This window comes from Cucurbita maxima, unplaced genomic scaffold (genome assembly GCF_002738345.1).
Source record: "Cucurbita maxima cultivar Rimu unplaced genomic scaffold, Cmax_1.0 Cma_Scf00012, whole genome shotgun sequence".
Lineage (NCBI taxonomy): Eukaryota > Viridiplantae > Streptophyta > Magnoliopsida > Cucurbitales > Cucurbitaceae > Cucurbita > Cucurbita maxima.
Genome location: NW_019272028.1, coordinates 2,347,306 through 2,359,364, shown reverse-complemented (window position 1 = coordinate 2,359,364; position 12,059 = coordinate 2,347,306). Strand labels below are relative to the sequence as shown.

Genomic DNA, 12,059 nt, shown 5'->3' with positions numbered 1-12,059 from the left:
TTTTTTTTTTTTTTTTTTTTTTTTTTTTTTTTTTTTTTTTTTTTTTTTTTTTTTTTTTTTTTTTTTGTCTTTCTTTTTAAATTCCAACGTCAAACTTTTGGTAGAAAATACATTTTATTTCAGTGTCCTAATATTTATTTTTTTAATTCATTTAATTTTAATAAATATAAATTGGTTAATTAGTAAAAATTCAACTAAATATACAAATTACGATTTTTTATCTAAGCCTATGAATCCAATATGGTGAAATTAAATGTAGGGATATATTTTGCTTTCCGAGTAAATTTTAATTTTCTTTTTTATTTTAAATTTAATCCTTATAATTTGATTAAACTATTTATCTTTAAAAAAAAAACCTCATCTATTTTGTTTTTTTTAATTCCGAATAAATATAAATATAATAAAATAACATAATCAGTACACAAACATTAAATTAGTCCGACAAATATTGGTGTGACTAAATAGTCCGACCTTATTTTATTTTTTAAAAGACAACCAAATATGAAACTAAACTCAATATATAGAGGCCAACTAGCCAACATGTCAAGCCTCAAAAAAGAATTTAAGTTAATATTTGAAATTCACTCCTAACTAAAATCTCAACATCAGTAGGAGAAGCAAAAGTATATCCGAATAGAAATCGACTTTAGAAACATCGAAGTCTGAGTGTGGGTAGAGATAAGGTGTAGATCTCTCAAACCAAACCCAAGTAGTTTGTTCGAGACTATAAAACAAAATTTTAAGATTATCGACATGATTGAGATTAGTGGAGTCAAAGAATCCTTCTGGTTGAGTCATATAAACCTCCTATTTAAAACTTCACATACTAAACATATAATTTAACACACGTTATACTGAAATATAATCCATAGTTATAAAACGAGACTTAAAAGTATGCGATCTAAACTCGACCAGGCACAATAATAATGGATCAGAAGTGTAAAAATGAAAGGCCGGAAGAAGGCTAAGATAACCCTATGAATATCAGAAATTAGTAACATCCAAAATTTCTAATACTAAATGTGTTCTAAAGCAGTGGAGAATTGGACAGCATCAAATCCAAACGAAACCAAAAAAAAGGAAGATCAGAGGTTGCATAAGGAGTTCATTGCAAGTGCACATCCCAGCTAACTCATAAGTTTGTAGAATGATATGCAATTGTAAATAAACTACGAACAGTACGTACATCTGAATTTTAATAGCGCTCGTAGGAAGACGGTCGTCCTCCCCTGCTTGGGCGGTCGTAAGGGCCTGGCCTATCTCTGTAATTTCTTCCCTCGTAACGGCCAGGACCTCCTCCAGTACCATACCTATCACTGCCACTCCTAGGACCAATATCCCTATCGTAGCCACCTCTGTCTTTGACATAGCCATTTTGAGGATATCGATCACTAACATCATACCTATCACCACCTGCAAAACGATCTCCAGCAGATGGGTACCTGCAGAGTTTGCATACACAATTCTCAGATGTAAAGCAATCAAATCATACTTCCGAAGATATGTAAATGGGTGATCATTTATCACAATCAGAACTACCTGTCGTCAAAATAGCGGTCCCGACTTCCATACTTGTCATCCCTACGGTCAAAACGATCTCTATCACCGTAGCGCCCCCCATCTCGCCCTCCATCATAACGGTCATCGACATACCGGTCACGATCTCCACCAAAACGATCCCCACGACTATCACCATCAAATCGAGAACGTGATGAAAATGAACCTCTACCCCTACCACGTCCACCACCGGCTGAAGGACAGTCTCGTGCCCAATGCCCTGGGCGTCCACACTTGAAGCATTCATCTTGCCCCACAGATCTATCTCCTCCTCTCCCAAAACTAGCCCTACCACCAGATGAATAGCCTCCCCCCCTGAAACCTGGCTCTCTATCATCTCCCTCCATCTTGGGTTCAGCTTTATTTACTGAGATAATCCGCTCACCAAATTCATGCCCATGCATCTCTCTTATTGCATCATCCATCCCTCGACGATCTGCAAAGGTAATAAAACCAAACCCACGAGGACGACCTGTATCTCGTTCTAACATGATCTACATAAACATCACAAGAAAATCTCATGCAAATATTAATAAATACGATCTTTACATAATCTCATAGTTCAATTCCAACATAGACTATGAAAATGTTTTATAGTTATGCAAGATAGCTGTGCAAGGAATAGACTTCGAAGAAAACGATCGAAAATTCTGATAACTTACTTTCCCTTCCAAGCAAATCATTTAAGTAGCAAATTTAAATGATATACTTTGGAAGGATTTCTCTTCAAAGCCCTGGCAAGGTTGCCAAAAACTTGAACACTTTTAGATAAGCCGTCTTCAACACTTTGAATCTATCGTTTAAAGAGCAACTTTGACCTCGACTACCCTCTTTGGGTGCAAATTAGGAAATGACCCATCATAAAGTCAGAATCTTAAGCTCTAAAAGTTAAAGAGAATATCTCCACTGAGATGACCACCCAAGCAACACTTCTACTGGTTACTGAAATTACTCCACTACCACTCCGTAGCCTTAACTAATTGTAGCATTCGGACAATATTCCATTGTTCATAACCGAGTCATATAAATCATCCTAGAATCTAGAAACCAATACATCAAGAAGAAAAATCTAGGGGAGATACAATTTCTTGCTATAATGATTCTCTGTGTCACGCTACCACCCAATCCAATGCCACAGTAAACAAAATACAACAGTGCATTAAAAACTTTCCGCACTTTGGATGCTATTCTTATCTTATGCTGTAAACTTGGTTTCTGCCTTTATAATTTACCGAACAACCAGCATAATTTAACTGTGTAGCCAGATAGGTCACTTGTACCCAAGAAAACTGGCGTGCAGCAGGATGTAATGACAAATGAAACAAGTACTGCACCTGAAGCTCCAGTGTGTGCGCCAAAATATGTGGTAGTTATATTATTATATTCCTTTTTTGTCATTATGGGTATGTTTATAGATTTGGCGAAAGATGGTTTACAACTGAAACTACAGTGTCCGAAATTTTCTCTGGTGAACTAACTTTAAAATATTTTACCAATAGCTTGCCCTTCCATGCCAAAGCACCCAAGAAATCATGAACATACGGAAGCACTAGAAGTCAAGAACAGTACATCCTAGTTTAGGTATAGTAAGTTCCAATTCCAAAATTTGCACAAGTGCCAAGCACGACCCTTACACAGCAACCAACAGCATGGCAGACGATTCTGCATTCCCTATTGAATGCATGTACTCACTATTTACACTGACTGAGCAAGAACATAACCAAACTCTGTAGCTGAATTAGGCAATACAATTCAAGTTAAATGCTCTTGAAACTAAAAAGAGCAGAGATTAGGAATGGAATACTTCGCAAAATCTTTTAAGATAGAAGGCCCGGTGTAGAATGAACAAAAAAAAAACTGAATATTTGGAGTTCTAGAAGCATCTGCTCAATCCAACAACTTATACCCAAATTCAGTCTGTGGATTGTCGAGGAATTGAGGCGTACTAACAACACGTGGCAGCAGATACATCACCATGAAATACTATTATAACCCAATCTTTTACTCTGACGAGTAGGAAACTACATCAGCAAACTGTATGTTGAACACTAAAATTTCAGTTTTTGAAGCGAAGTGTCTTGAACAATTTTCGCAAATTGGGCTAGCTGTGATTTCTGATCCACAAAATCAACCACACAGAAGAAACGTCTCATCAGATATCCTAGGAGAATGAACTGTGAGCATCCTTTCTGAAACATTATTCTGAAAATGCTTTTCTTAAAAAATACTGTCAGTTTCCAAGCAATTTCTTGCGATATATGTATACTGATGAATAGGATTTCTTGTCTATTAACCATTTCTCCTATTATAAGTAAGAATTCAGCAGATAATGTGCGAACAGACCCATGTATTCAGCATTAAGCTGACTGCCTGGACCATATTCAACAAAACAAAAGATCAAAGGACGGTAAGAAAGAGAAATCCTGAAACAAACTATTAGCTATAATCGTGTAGTTAAAACTGATCTGAAGTATTCCGACTCATATATGGCTTAAATAAATCAATACATACTGATGGCTCAACTAACGTATAAAAATAAATAAGAAACATAGGATAGACTAGAGATATTATAAATACACCGTACTAAGACTATGGCAGACGCGAATAGAGGGACTCTGCAACTAACAAAATAGCATTGGTATTTACATGAATTGTGGAAAAGGAAAACCCATAACCTATTACGAATGTCGTAAAAATCATATCAGGGATTTTCATCATAAAAACGCTCAAAAAACGTCCTCGACATAAAACGGCATTTACATTGTCATATTTTCTACCTCACGCATGCCGAATCATTTAGACCTTTCTTCAGAGTATTAGCCACATTTCCTTTTCACCATTGACATTCAACCGACAAGCAAATAGGAGGCACACAAAAACGGGGGAAAAAGGGACGAAAGTTACCTGAGTTTCAATTATTTTGCCGTAGCGGCTGAAAGCGTTCTCAAGCTCACGCTCCGACACGTTCCATGAGAGTCCTCCAACAAATATTCGGTACTCGTCCTTCGCAGCCATTACTCCTTCGCCTACCAATCAGATACAATTCCTGCACAAAAACCGCAAACAGAACCGGAAACTCAATGAGACGAACTCCGAAAAGACGGAAATCAAGCCTCCGTCTGAATCAACAATGAGCGATTTCAATAAAAATTGAAGAGTTGCAAAGAGAGAAGAATTAACTAACACTCGCCTTCGTTACCCCTGGAGTGAACCAGTGAGTTCCAGAGGGTGCAGGGTTTTTAGGCTCCAAAGACTAAACCCTAGCGTCTAAGGTCCATGGTCTAGATATTCAACGGGTCCGTACAAAATTCTAATTTTTAAGGCTTGGTTTTGGGCTTGGGCTCGACTCTTACATGGGCTTTGTTTTGGGCCTCAAACGGTTTTCTGGTCATGAATGTTGATAGTATAGAAACGTATATACAAGGACGGTGAAAGCCTAAGTTCAACCAATAAAACAAATAAATGGTACCTTCATGTATCGGTATTAAAATTTGGACAATTGTTGGTCGTGTAAAAATTTGTAGACGAACACAATCAGTGTTTCAATTATTCATGTCAATGATACCTTCGTGTTCCACTATTGAAATTTAGACAATTATGGGTCGGGCAAAAATTTGTATATGCAACTCGTATAAATAGTATATTCATGCTTCAGTATTAAAATTTGGACAATTAAGGGTTGTACGAAACATTGTGGGATGAGCAACTCGTGTAAAAAGTACCTTCGTGCTTTAGTATTGAAATTTGGACAATTACACGACTCATCTAAATGGTACATTCGTGTTTCAATATTAAAATTTGAACAATTACGAGTTGTGTGAAACCTTCGTATTTCAGTATTAAAATTTGGACAATTGCGACGTAAATGGTACCATTGACAAGGCTGTCTAAGTGCTAGCTAATTGAATTTTGTTCCACCAAAACGAATAATAGGAGGATAGTCAGCTACAGGGGAGTAAGAATTGGTTGAATACTGTTCATGACAACAGTAATTTCAGTGTTTTATTGAAGGAATTCTTACAATGTTGTATAACCAAGGTGGAATAAGATATATAAATAATTATGTGAATGAGATATACATATATGAATTATTTACATGCCTGTACATAAATTCACAATAGAACAAACTGTACCATGTTTGGAAATCTGGTTAGATTTTTCATTCAGGCAACAAAGGAAGCCTATAGATACCAGTCCCTTCCCCGGTTGCTGATTTTGAACTAGATTTTGGTTCTTTAAGATTCTTACTCTTCAACCTTAATGGAAGAATCTGCAACCTCGGGTTCGGCTCAGAACTCGAGTATTCGGCTGCTAACTGATAACTTTCCACGAGTTCAAGCTGTCGAGCAACGATATCTGAGCGTCGAGGTAGAAGCTCAACTGGCTCTCCACCAGGAATCACGATATACTCGATCGCAAGTCTAACTTCCTGTCAAATTTAAGAACACCAGAAGAATTATGACCGTGTTTGATATGGATCCTATAGATTACAAAATATTTATGCCATGTCAAAAGAATTGTAAAAGTCTACTGGAAATGACAGATGAGTTGACTTCACAACATTATCTTTCAATGAACAGAACCAGACAGGCAACGTTACTATAGATTCAGATTCCCACATATCATGTTAGACAGGATTAGCACTCAATAGAGTAAGCTATGATGCGCGTGAAAGACAATTGAATTGCAGTTGAGACAGGAATCTATGCATCTAGCCATTAATTATGAAGCTAGTTGTACCCACAGAAAGAAAAGGGAAAAAGGCACGAGTCCAAATGAATAGAAGTATAACAACCTAAGCCTACTGTTAGCAAATATTGTCCTTTTTGGGTTTTTACTTTCGGGATTCCCCTCAAGATTTTAAAAATGCATCTGCTAGGGAGAGGTTTCCACACCTTATAAAGAATGTTTCGTTCTCCTCCCCAACCAATGTGGGATCTCACAATCCACCCTTCTTCTAATCGTGGTATCAATTGATGTGAAACTCTGATATTTGAAAGCAGAAAATGCCTTATTTCTATAAACGTGCAGAAGTACTCGTTGCTATTACAAAAATTTGACACCATTATGCAGCGATCAGCAATTTTTATTCAGATTGCATTTCAGAACCAGTGGTATAAATGCAAGAGTACACACCCTCCACACACAAAAGCATCAATGTGGAAAGGAAATTACCTCCAATGCATCTATCTCTTCTAGGGATGGCTTTCTTTTTGGTGCATCACCTTCAATTACAATGTCAGGGGTTTTTCGAGGTTTCTTCGTTATAGAATCGGAGTCGATCTTTATAATCATGCGGATTGCCTTGACCATTTGAGCCATGGTGTTCGACTGTAAAAATAGAGTTGTAAATTTCTGAAGAAAATATGCGTTTAATTTCTAGTTATAGAAGTAAATAGTACCTTGATTACAAACACAGGCAAATGGTGAAATTTTGCAACACTTCGGATCCATGGGTTCTGCTTCATTTCATCACTAGATGCTAATATTGCATCGGCTGCTTCAATGTCATCGGTTACGTCTATTTCATTCTCAAGCCCCAATACTTGTGCCACTTGAAGTAGATCAGATTCAAGAATCTGAAAGTGCCAAACATCAGCACATTTTTAATGTTATCATCAGCTATAATGTTATCATCACTAGATGCTGGTAGGTGATTTACCTTGTAAGAATAGACTCGCACTGGTGAGCTCTTTTTGCTCACAGGTCTACTCTTAGACTGACGAGGAAGGTGAATCGCATCTTCCATGTCAGCATCATCATCAGCTATAATGTTATCGTCTTTTGAATGCGATCTTTCGTGAAGACTCTTTTCATGATTTGGAGATGGCCCCATTGAATGGTTAGCATAAGTCTTCACTTGACTTACTTCCATATCAGGATCGCTATCAGCAATGATGTTATCATCTTTTGAATGTAATCTTTCATGAAGACTCTTTCCAAGATTTTGAGATGGCCCCACAGAAGGGTTAGCATAAGTCTCCACATTACGTATTTCAAAAAGAGGAGTTTTTCCTAAACCAATGAAAAAGACAGAGGATAGATGATCAATTGTAATAATATATTTGAAGGAAAGGAAAACAGCTTAACAATGACAAATTAGTTGGAGAAGCACCTGCTAATATCGCATCAACTGTTGTATCTAATCTGTGATGAACACGACATTCTGTTTTGGATATCATCTCAACAGCACAAGTAAAAGTAGGAGGTCCTTTTCTCTCTAGAATTGTCTTTTGCACTTTTCTTTTCCTTGCTTCCTCGTCACCAAGGGTCACACTCTGTGTCCAAGGAAATGAAAAAAGGAACAAAAATGATAAGCACTTTCATCAATATACTTCCGTTATACAAAATAGAATTAGCAAGATAGCTAGCATATTGTAAGAGAATTTTTTCCATCCTAGGATGATATGAGATCCCAGTTGGGAGGAGAACTAAGAATTCTTTATAAGAGTGTAGAAATCTCACCCTAGCAGACGCGTTTTAAAAACCTTGAGGGGAAGCTCGAAAGGGAAAGCCCAAAGAGGACAACATCTATTAGCGGTAGGTTTAGGCCATTACAAATGACATTAGAGTCAAACACCTAGCGATGTGCCAGCGAGGAGGCTGAGCCCCAAAGGGGGTGGACACGAGGCGGTGTGTCAGCAAGGACGCTGAGTCCCGAAGAGGGGTGGATTGGGGGATCCCATATCGATTAGAGAAAGGAATGAGTGCCAGCAAGAATGTTGGCCCCGAAGGGGGTGGATTGTGAGATCCCACATCGGTTGGGGAAGAGAACTAAGCATTTTTATAAGGGTGTGGAAACCTCTCCCTAGCAAACGCGTTTTAAAAACCTTGAGGGGAAGCCCGAAAGGAAAAGTTCAAAGAAGACAGTATCTGTTAGCGGTGGGCTTAGGTCGTTATAGATAATGCCCAAAAAGTGATTTATGAGGTGCATATTATCATTTAACGTTTGACTAACAATTTCCAATATTCAAGGTAAAGTTATATATGCAAATGCATTTGATGCAGGCAGCGAGGAGGAGGATTTTTTACACCTCAATGCCACCAACAAGGATTTGCAACGATGGATTTTTTATTATGTTGTCAATGGTGATTCCATGAGCTGTCCCTACTAGCTGGACCCCTCTTTGAGCAATTGTGCTGGCAGCTAGTGCTTCAAGTTCTGTTCCAATTTCATCAATTATTATGGTTTCAGGCATGTGGTTCTCCACTGCTTCAATCATAACCTACAAAGAAAGCAACTCGATCCTTGATACGGGACTATCAAATGAAGTAATGGTTAAAATCATAAACGTGCATTGCGCTCTTACCGTGTGCTGCATATGAACATTAGGGACTTGCATCCTCCTTGCACTGCCTATTCCTGCATGAGGAACATCTCCATCACCTCCAATTTCATTGGAAGTATCCACAATAACAACACGTTTCTTGTGGTCATCTGCTAGCATCCGAGCAATTTCTCTGCATAAGTCATATAATTCAAAAGAACAATTTTGATCCCCGAAATCGAAACTTCAGCAATGTAAGACCTCAAACAAATTCCAATTCAGCTCATTCATTATGGCCTATTCTTGGTGTTGAAAGTTGAAACATAAAATCATTTTTATGGCGAGGTGGTTCGAGATTGCATCGATTTTAAAGACTATTGCCACAATAAACATTGTCCCCACCAGTTCTCTTGGACTTACTATTAGTACAATGTGCTGCCAATCAAGAATCAAGAGAGGAAAAACGGAAGAACAATAGGAGTTTGGAATTTCCCAGTTGTTCATAGTACCTGATTAATGTGGTTTTGCCAACTCCTGGTGGTCCAATGACCAAGATGGAACCTCCACCCTCTACTAAATCACGAATGATCTCAGCACTTCCAGAGACAGAACGCCCTACCCTGCAAGTGAGGCCAATAATCTGCATTTTACGGTTTCGAATTGCACTTATCCGATGCAAAGATCTGTCCATGCCCGACCGGTTGTCGTCTGAGAAGTCTCCTACCTAAAAACAAGGCAATTACCACAAATTTGGTATACTTCTTTAAACAAATGATTTCCATTTTAGCTTGGTTGTTTTACAAGACGAATATGTGCCATGTTCTAGTAAATTTAAGCAGAACCAATCACAAAAGGAACCGAGTTTGACACTGGAAAACGTGTATCCTAAATTACATTGACAGGGGAACTGAATCCTACATAGCATTTCCATATGAAAAATACGTCTAGCTGATCCACTATACCCAACTTTATGTATAATTATAAAGAAAATAAGCATTAATCATACTCCGTTTATGAGTGAATCACACATATTTTCCAAGATTGAAATCTTCGGATCATTACCTTAGATATTGCGTGGCTTAGATCTTCATGCTTCACAAGCTCTTCCGAAATAGCCCAATCCCCTGACGGAAACCGAGCAATAGGATTCCTTCCCAAATCCAAGACAACCTCTATCAATTCCCGAAATTCATCGTGCGAGCTCAGCTGCTTCCTCATCCTCGAAGGCAACAGTTCCACGAACACCTCCAACTCCGCAGTAGCATCTGACTGAGACGACGTCGAAGCAAAGTCCGAATCCAGAATGGAACTCGAATTGGATTGATTCGTCAACAATCCATTCCCCAAAAACAACCGATCTGACGTCGGCCGACGAATTTCAGGGGAAGGAAACGACGGAGATGAAGATTTGGACGAAGCAATCCCCTTACGCGCACGACCTGTTCGACAAAACGACGACGAGAATTTCGAAACGGAATGAGAATTTTGCAGGAACGTGGGAATCGAAATAGGGATTTGGTTAGCCGAATGCCATGAACTGTGCAAATCAATCAGCACAAAATGCGAATTCAAAGCTATCATTCTCACTCGCTCACTCCTTGCTTCCTCTGAATCCAATTCCTGTAAGAGAAACCCAGATGGGAGTAAGAGATTGTGAAGGAGTAGAACAAGAAATACGAAGCAGAAGCAGCATAAGAAGAAGAAGATTCGGAGTATCTCCTTTGAGGTTGGAGATTTTGGAGGGAAAGTGGGAGCCACCAGAGCAAGAAACGAGTTGTTATTGGCCGTTGAAGGCTTCGGAGGATGTTAGCGACTTAATGCAGACCACACAATTATTTTTGGACACGAGGAGGAAGAAGAAGCTGGAATTGAATTGGATCCTTTAGCCCAAATCCTTGGAACTCTCTGAAAAATCTTCCATTTTCCCACTTAACCAATTGCTTGGAACTCTACCATTGACTCTAATTTTTAATATAAAATAAATTAAGAAAAATTACTGATTTACAAACTACAGTTCCAATTGACCTACAGATTAGGTCGGGAAGATTACTGATTTACAAACTACAATTCTCTACTCTACCAATTCATCTAAGGTTAGCTTTGAATCAATTTAAGGTCAGCTTTGAGCCAATGACAAACTACAATCCTCCGCTCTACCATCTGAACTAAGGTCGGCTTTGAGCCAATGACCTAAGGATTGCTTATCAACAAACTATAATCCTTCGCTCTATCAATTGATTGAAAAGTTTAATATAAAATAAATTAAAAATTAAAAAAAAATAATTAAATTCTAGGAGCAATTCATAGATTAAAATTTTAAAAGAATTAAAACTCCAACCTAAGCTAAGGTCCCCCATTCTACCAATTGAGTTAGGGTCGGCTTTGAGCCAATAACCTAAAGATGGTTGATCAACCTGTTAAATGAACAAGACTCTCCACAATGGTATGATATTATCCACTGAGCATAAGCTCTCATGTATTCCTCACTTGTAAACTCAAGATCATTCCCTAAATTAGTCGACGTGGGACTTTCATCATCCAACACAACCAATTACAATCATTCCCTCTACCAATTGATTGTCAATAAATAGATTAAAATTTTTTAAAAATAAAAAATTTGACCTAGTTTGCAACTACAGTTGCTCTACCCAATTGATTGCAATTTTTAATATAAAATAAGTGAAGAAAAATGAACATTTGAGAGCAATTCAGAAATAAATTAAGAAAAAGGAAAAAATAATTAAATTAGAGGCAATTCATACATTTAAAACTTGAAATAATGACTTATTTTAATTTAAAATAAATTAAGAAAAAGGAAAAATTAATTGAATTTGAGGGCAATGAATTTAAAATAATTAAGAAAAAGGGAAATTAATTAAATTCCAACCTGCCAAATTCGAACATCTAAGGATTATTGAATGACAACTGAGCTAAGGTCGGTTTTGTGTCTTATCATGATTAAAAATAAATTTATCAAATTTCTAAAAACAAAAGGTTAAAAATTCCGACCTGCCGGATTCGAACCAGCGACCTAAGGATAACAGCTTGACAATACAACTACAGTCCTCCGCTCTACCAACTGAGCTAAGGTCGGTTATTTGACATTTTGATATGTAAATAATATACAAATGTATAAAATAGTTATTTTATTAATAGGTTGTGGTAATTTTACAAATTTACCTACATTTTTTCTTTGGTTGCCGTTTTAAAAAAGTTTTTTTTTTCTCAAGGTAT

At 37.5% G+C, this 12,059-nt stretch overlaps 2 protein-coding genes and 1 non-coding gene across 4 annotated transcripts; all 3 read right to left on the bottom strand.

Moving 5' to 3' along the window:
* Positions 1-938: 938 nt before the first annotated feature.
* LOC111487287 (glycine-rich RNA-binding protein RZ1C) lies at positions 939-4,842 on the bottom strand. 2 transcript variants are annotated; one of them, XM_023134655.1, is made up of 4 exons: positions 4,748-4,842; positions 4,462-4,603; positions 1,540-2,051; positions 939-1,442 (listed from the first exon to the last, which is right to left on the bottom strand). In XM_023134655.1, the coding sequence occupies exons 2-4, from the start codon at positions 4,570-4,572 to the stop codon at positions 1,196-1,198; spliced, it is 870 nt and encodes a 289-aa protein (XP_022990423.1). In that variant the 5' UTR covers positions 4,573-4,603; positions 4,748-4,842; the 3' UTR covers positions 939-1,195. The 2 variants fall into 2 exon arrangements, with proteins under 2 accessions (XP_022990423.1, XP_022990424.1); XM_023134656.1 differs by having other exon boundaries at positions 4,759-4,842.
* Positions 4,843-5,519: 677 nt separating this feature from the next.
* LOC111487190 (uncharacterized protein ycf45) lies at positions 5,520-10,682 on the bottom strand. The gene is made up of 9 exons (XM_023134488.1): positions 9,888-10,682; positions 9,335-9,549; positions 8,868-9,018; positions 8,592-8,783; positions 7,673-7,835; positions 7,220-7,572; positions 6,960-7,136; positions 6,733-6,888; positions 5,520-5,986 (listed from the first exon to the last, which is right to left on the bottom strand). The coding sequence occupies exons 1-9, from the start codon at positions 10,404-10,406 to the stop codon at positions 5,717-5,719; spliced, it is 2,196 nt and encodes a 731-aa protein (XP_022990256.1). The 5' UTR covers positions 10,407-10,682; the 3' UTR covers positions 5,520-5,716.
* Positions 10,683-11,828: 1,146 nt separating this feature from the next.
* On the bottom strand, positions 11,829-11,919 carry TRNAY-GUA. Its single transcript is given in 2 exon segments — positions 11,829-11,864; positions 11,883-11,919. It is a non-coding gene; the product is annotated as a tRNA-Tyr (tRNA).
* Positions 11,920-12,059: the final 140 nt, after the last annotated feature.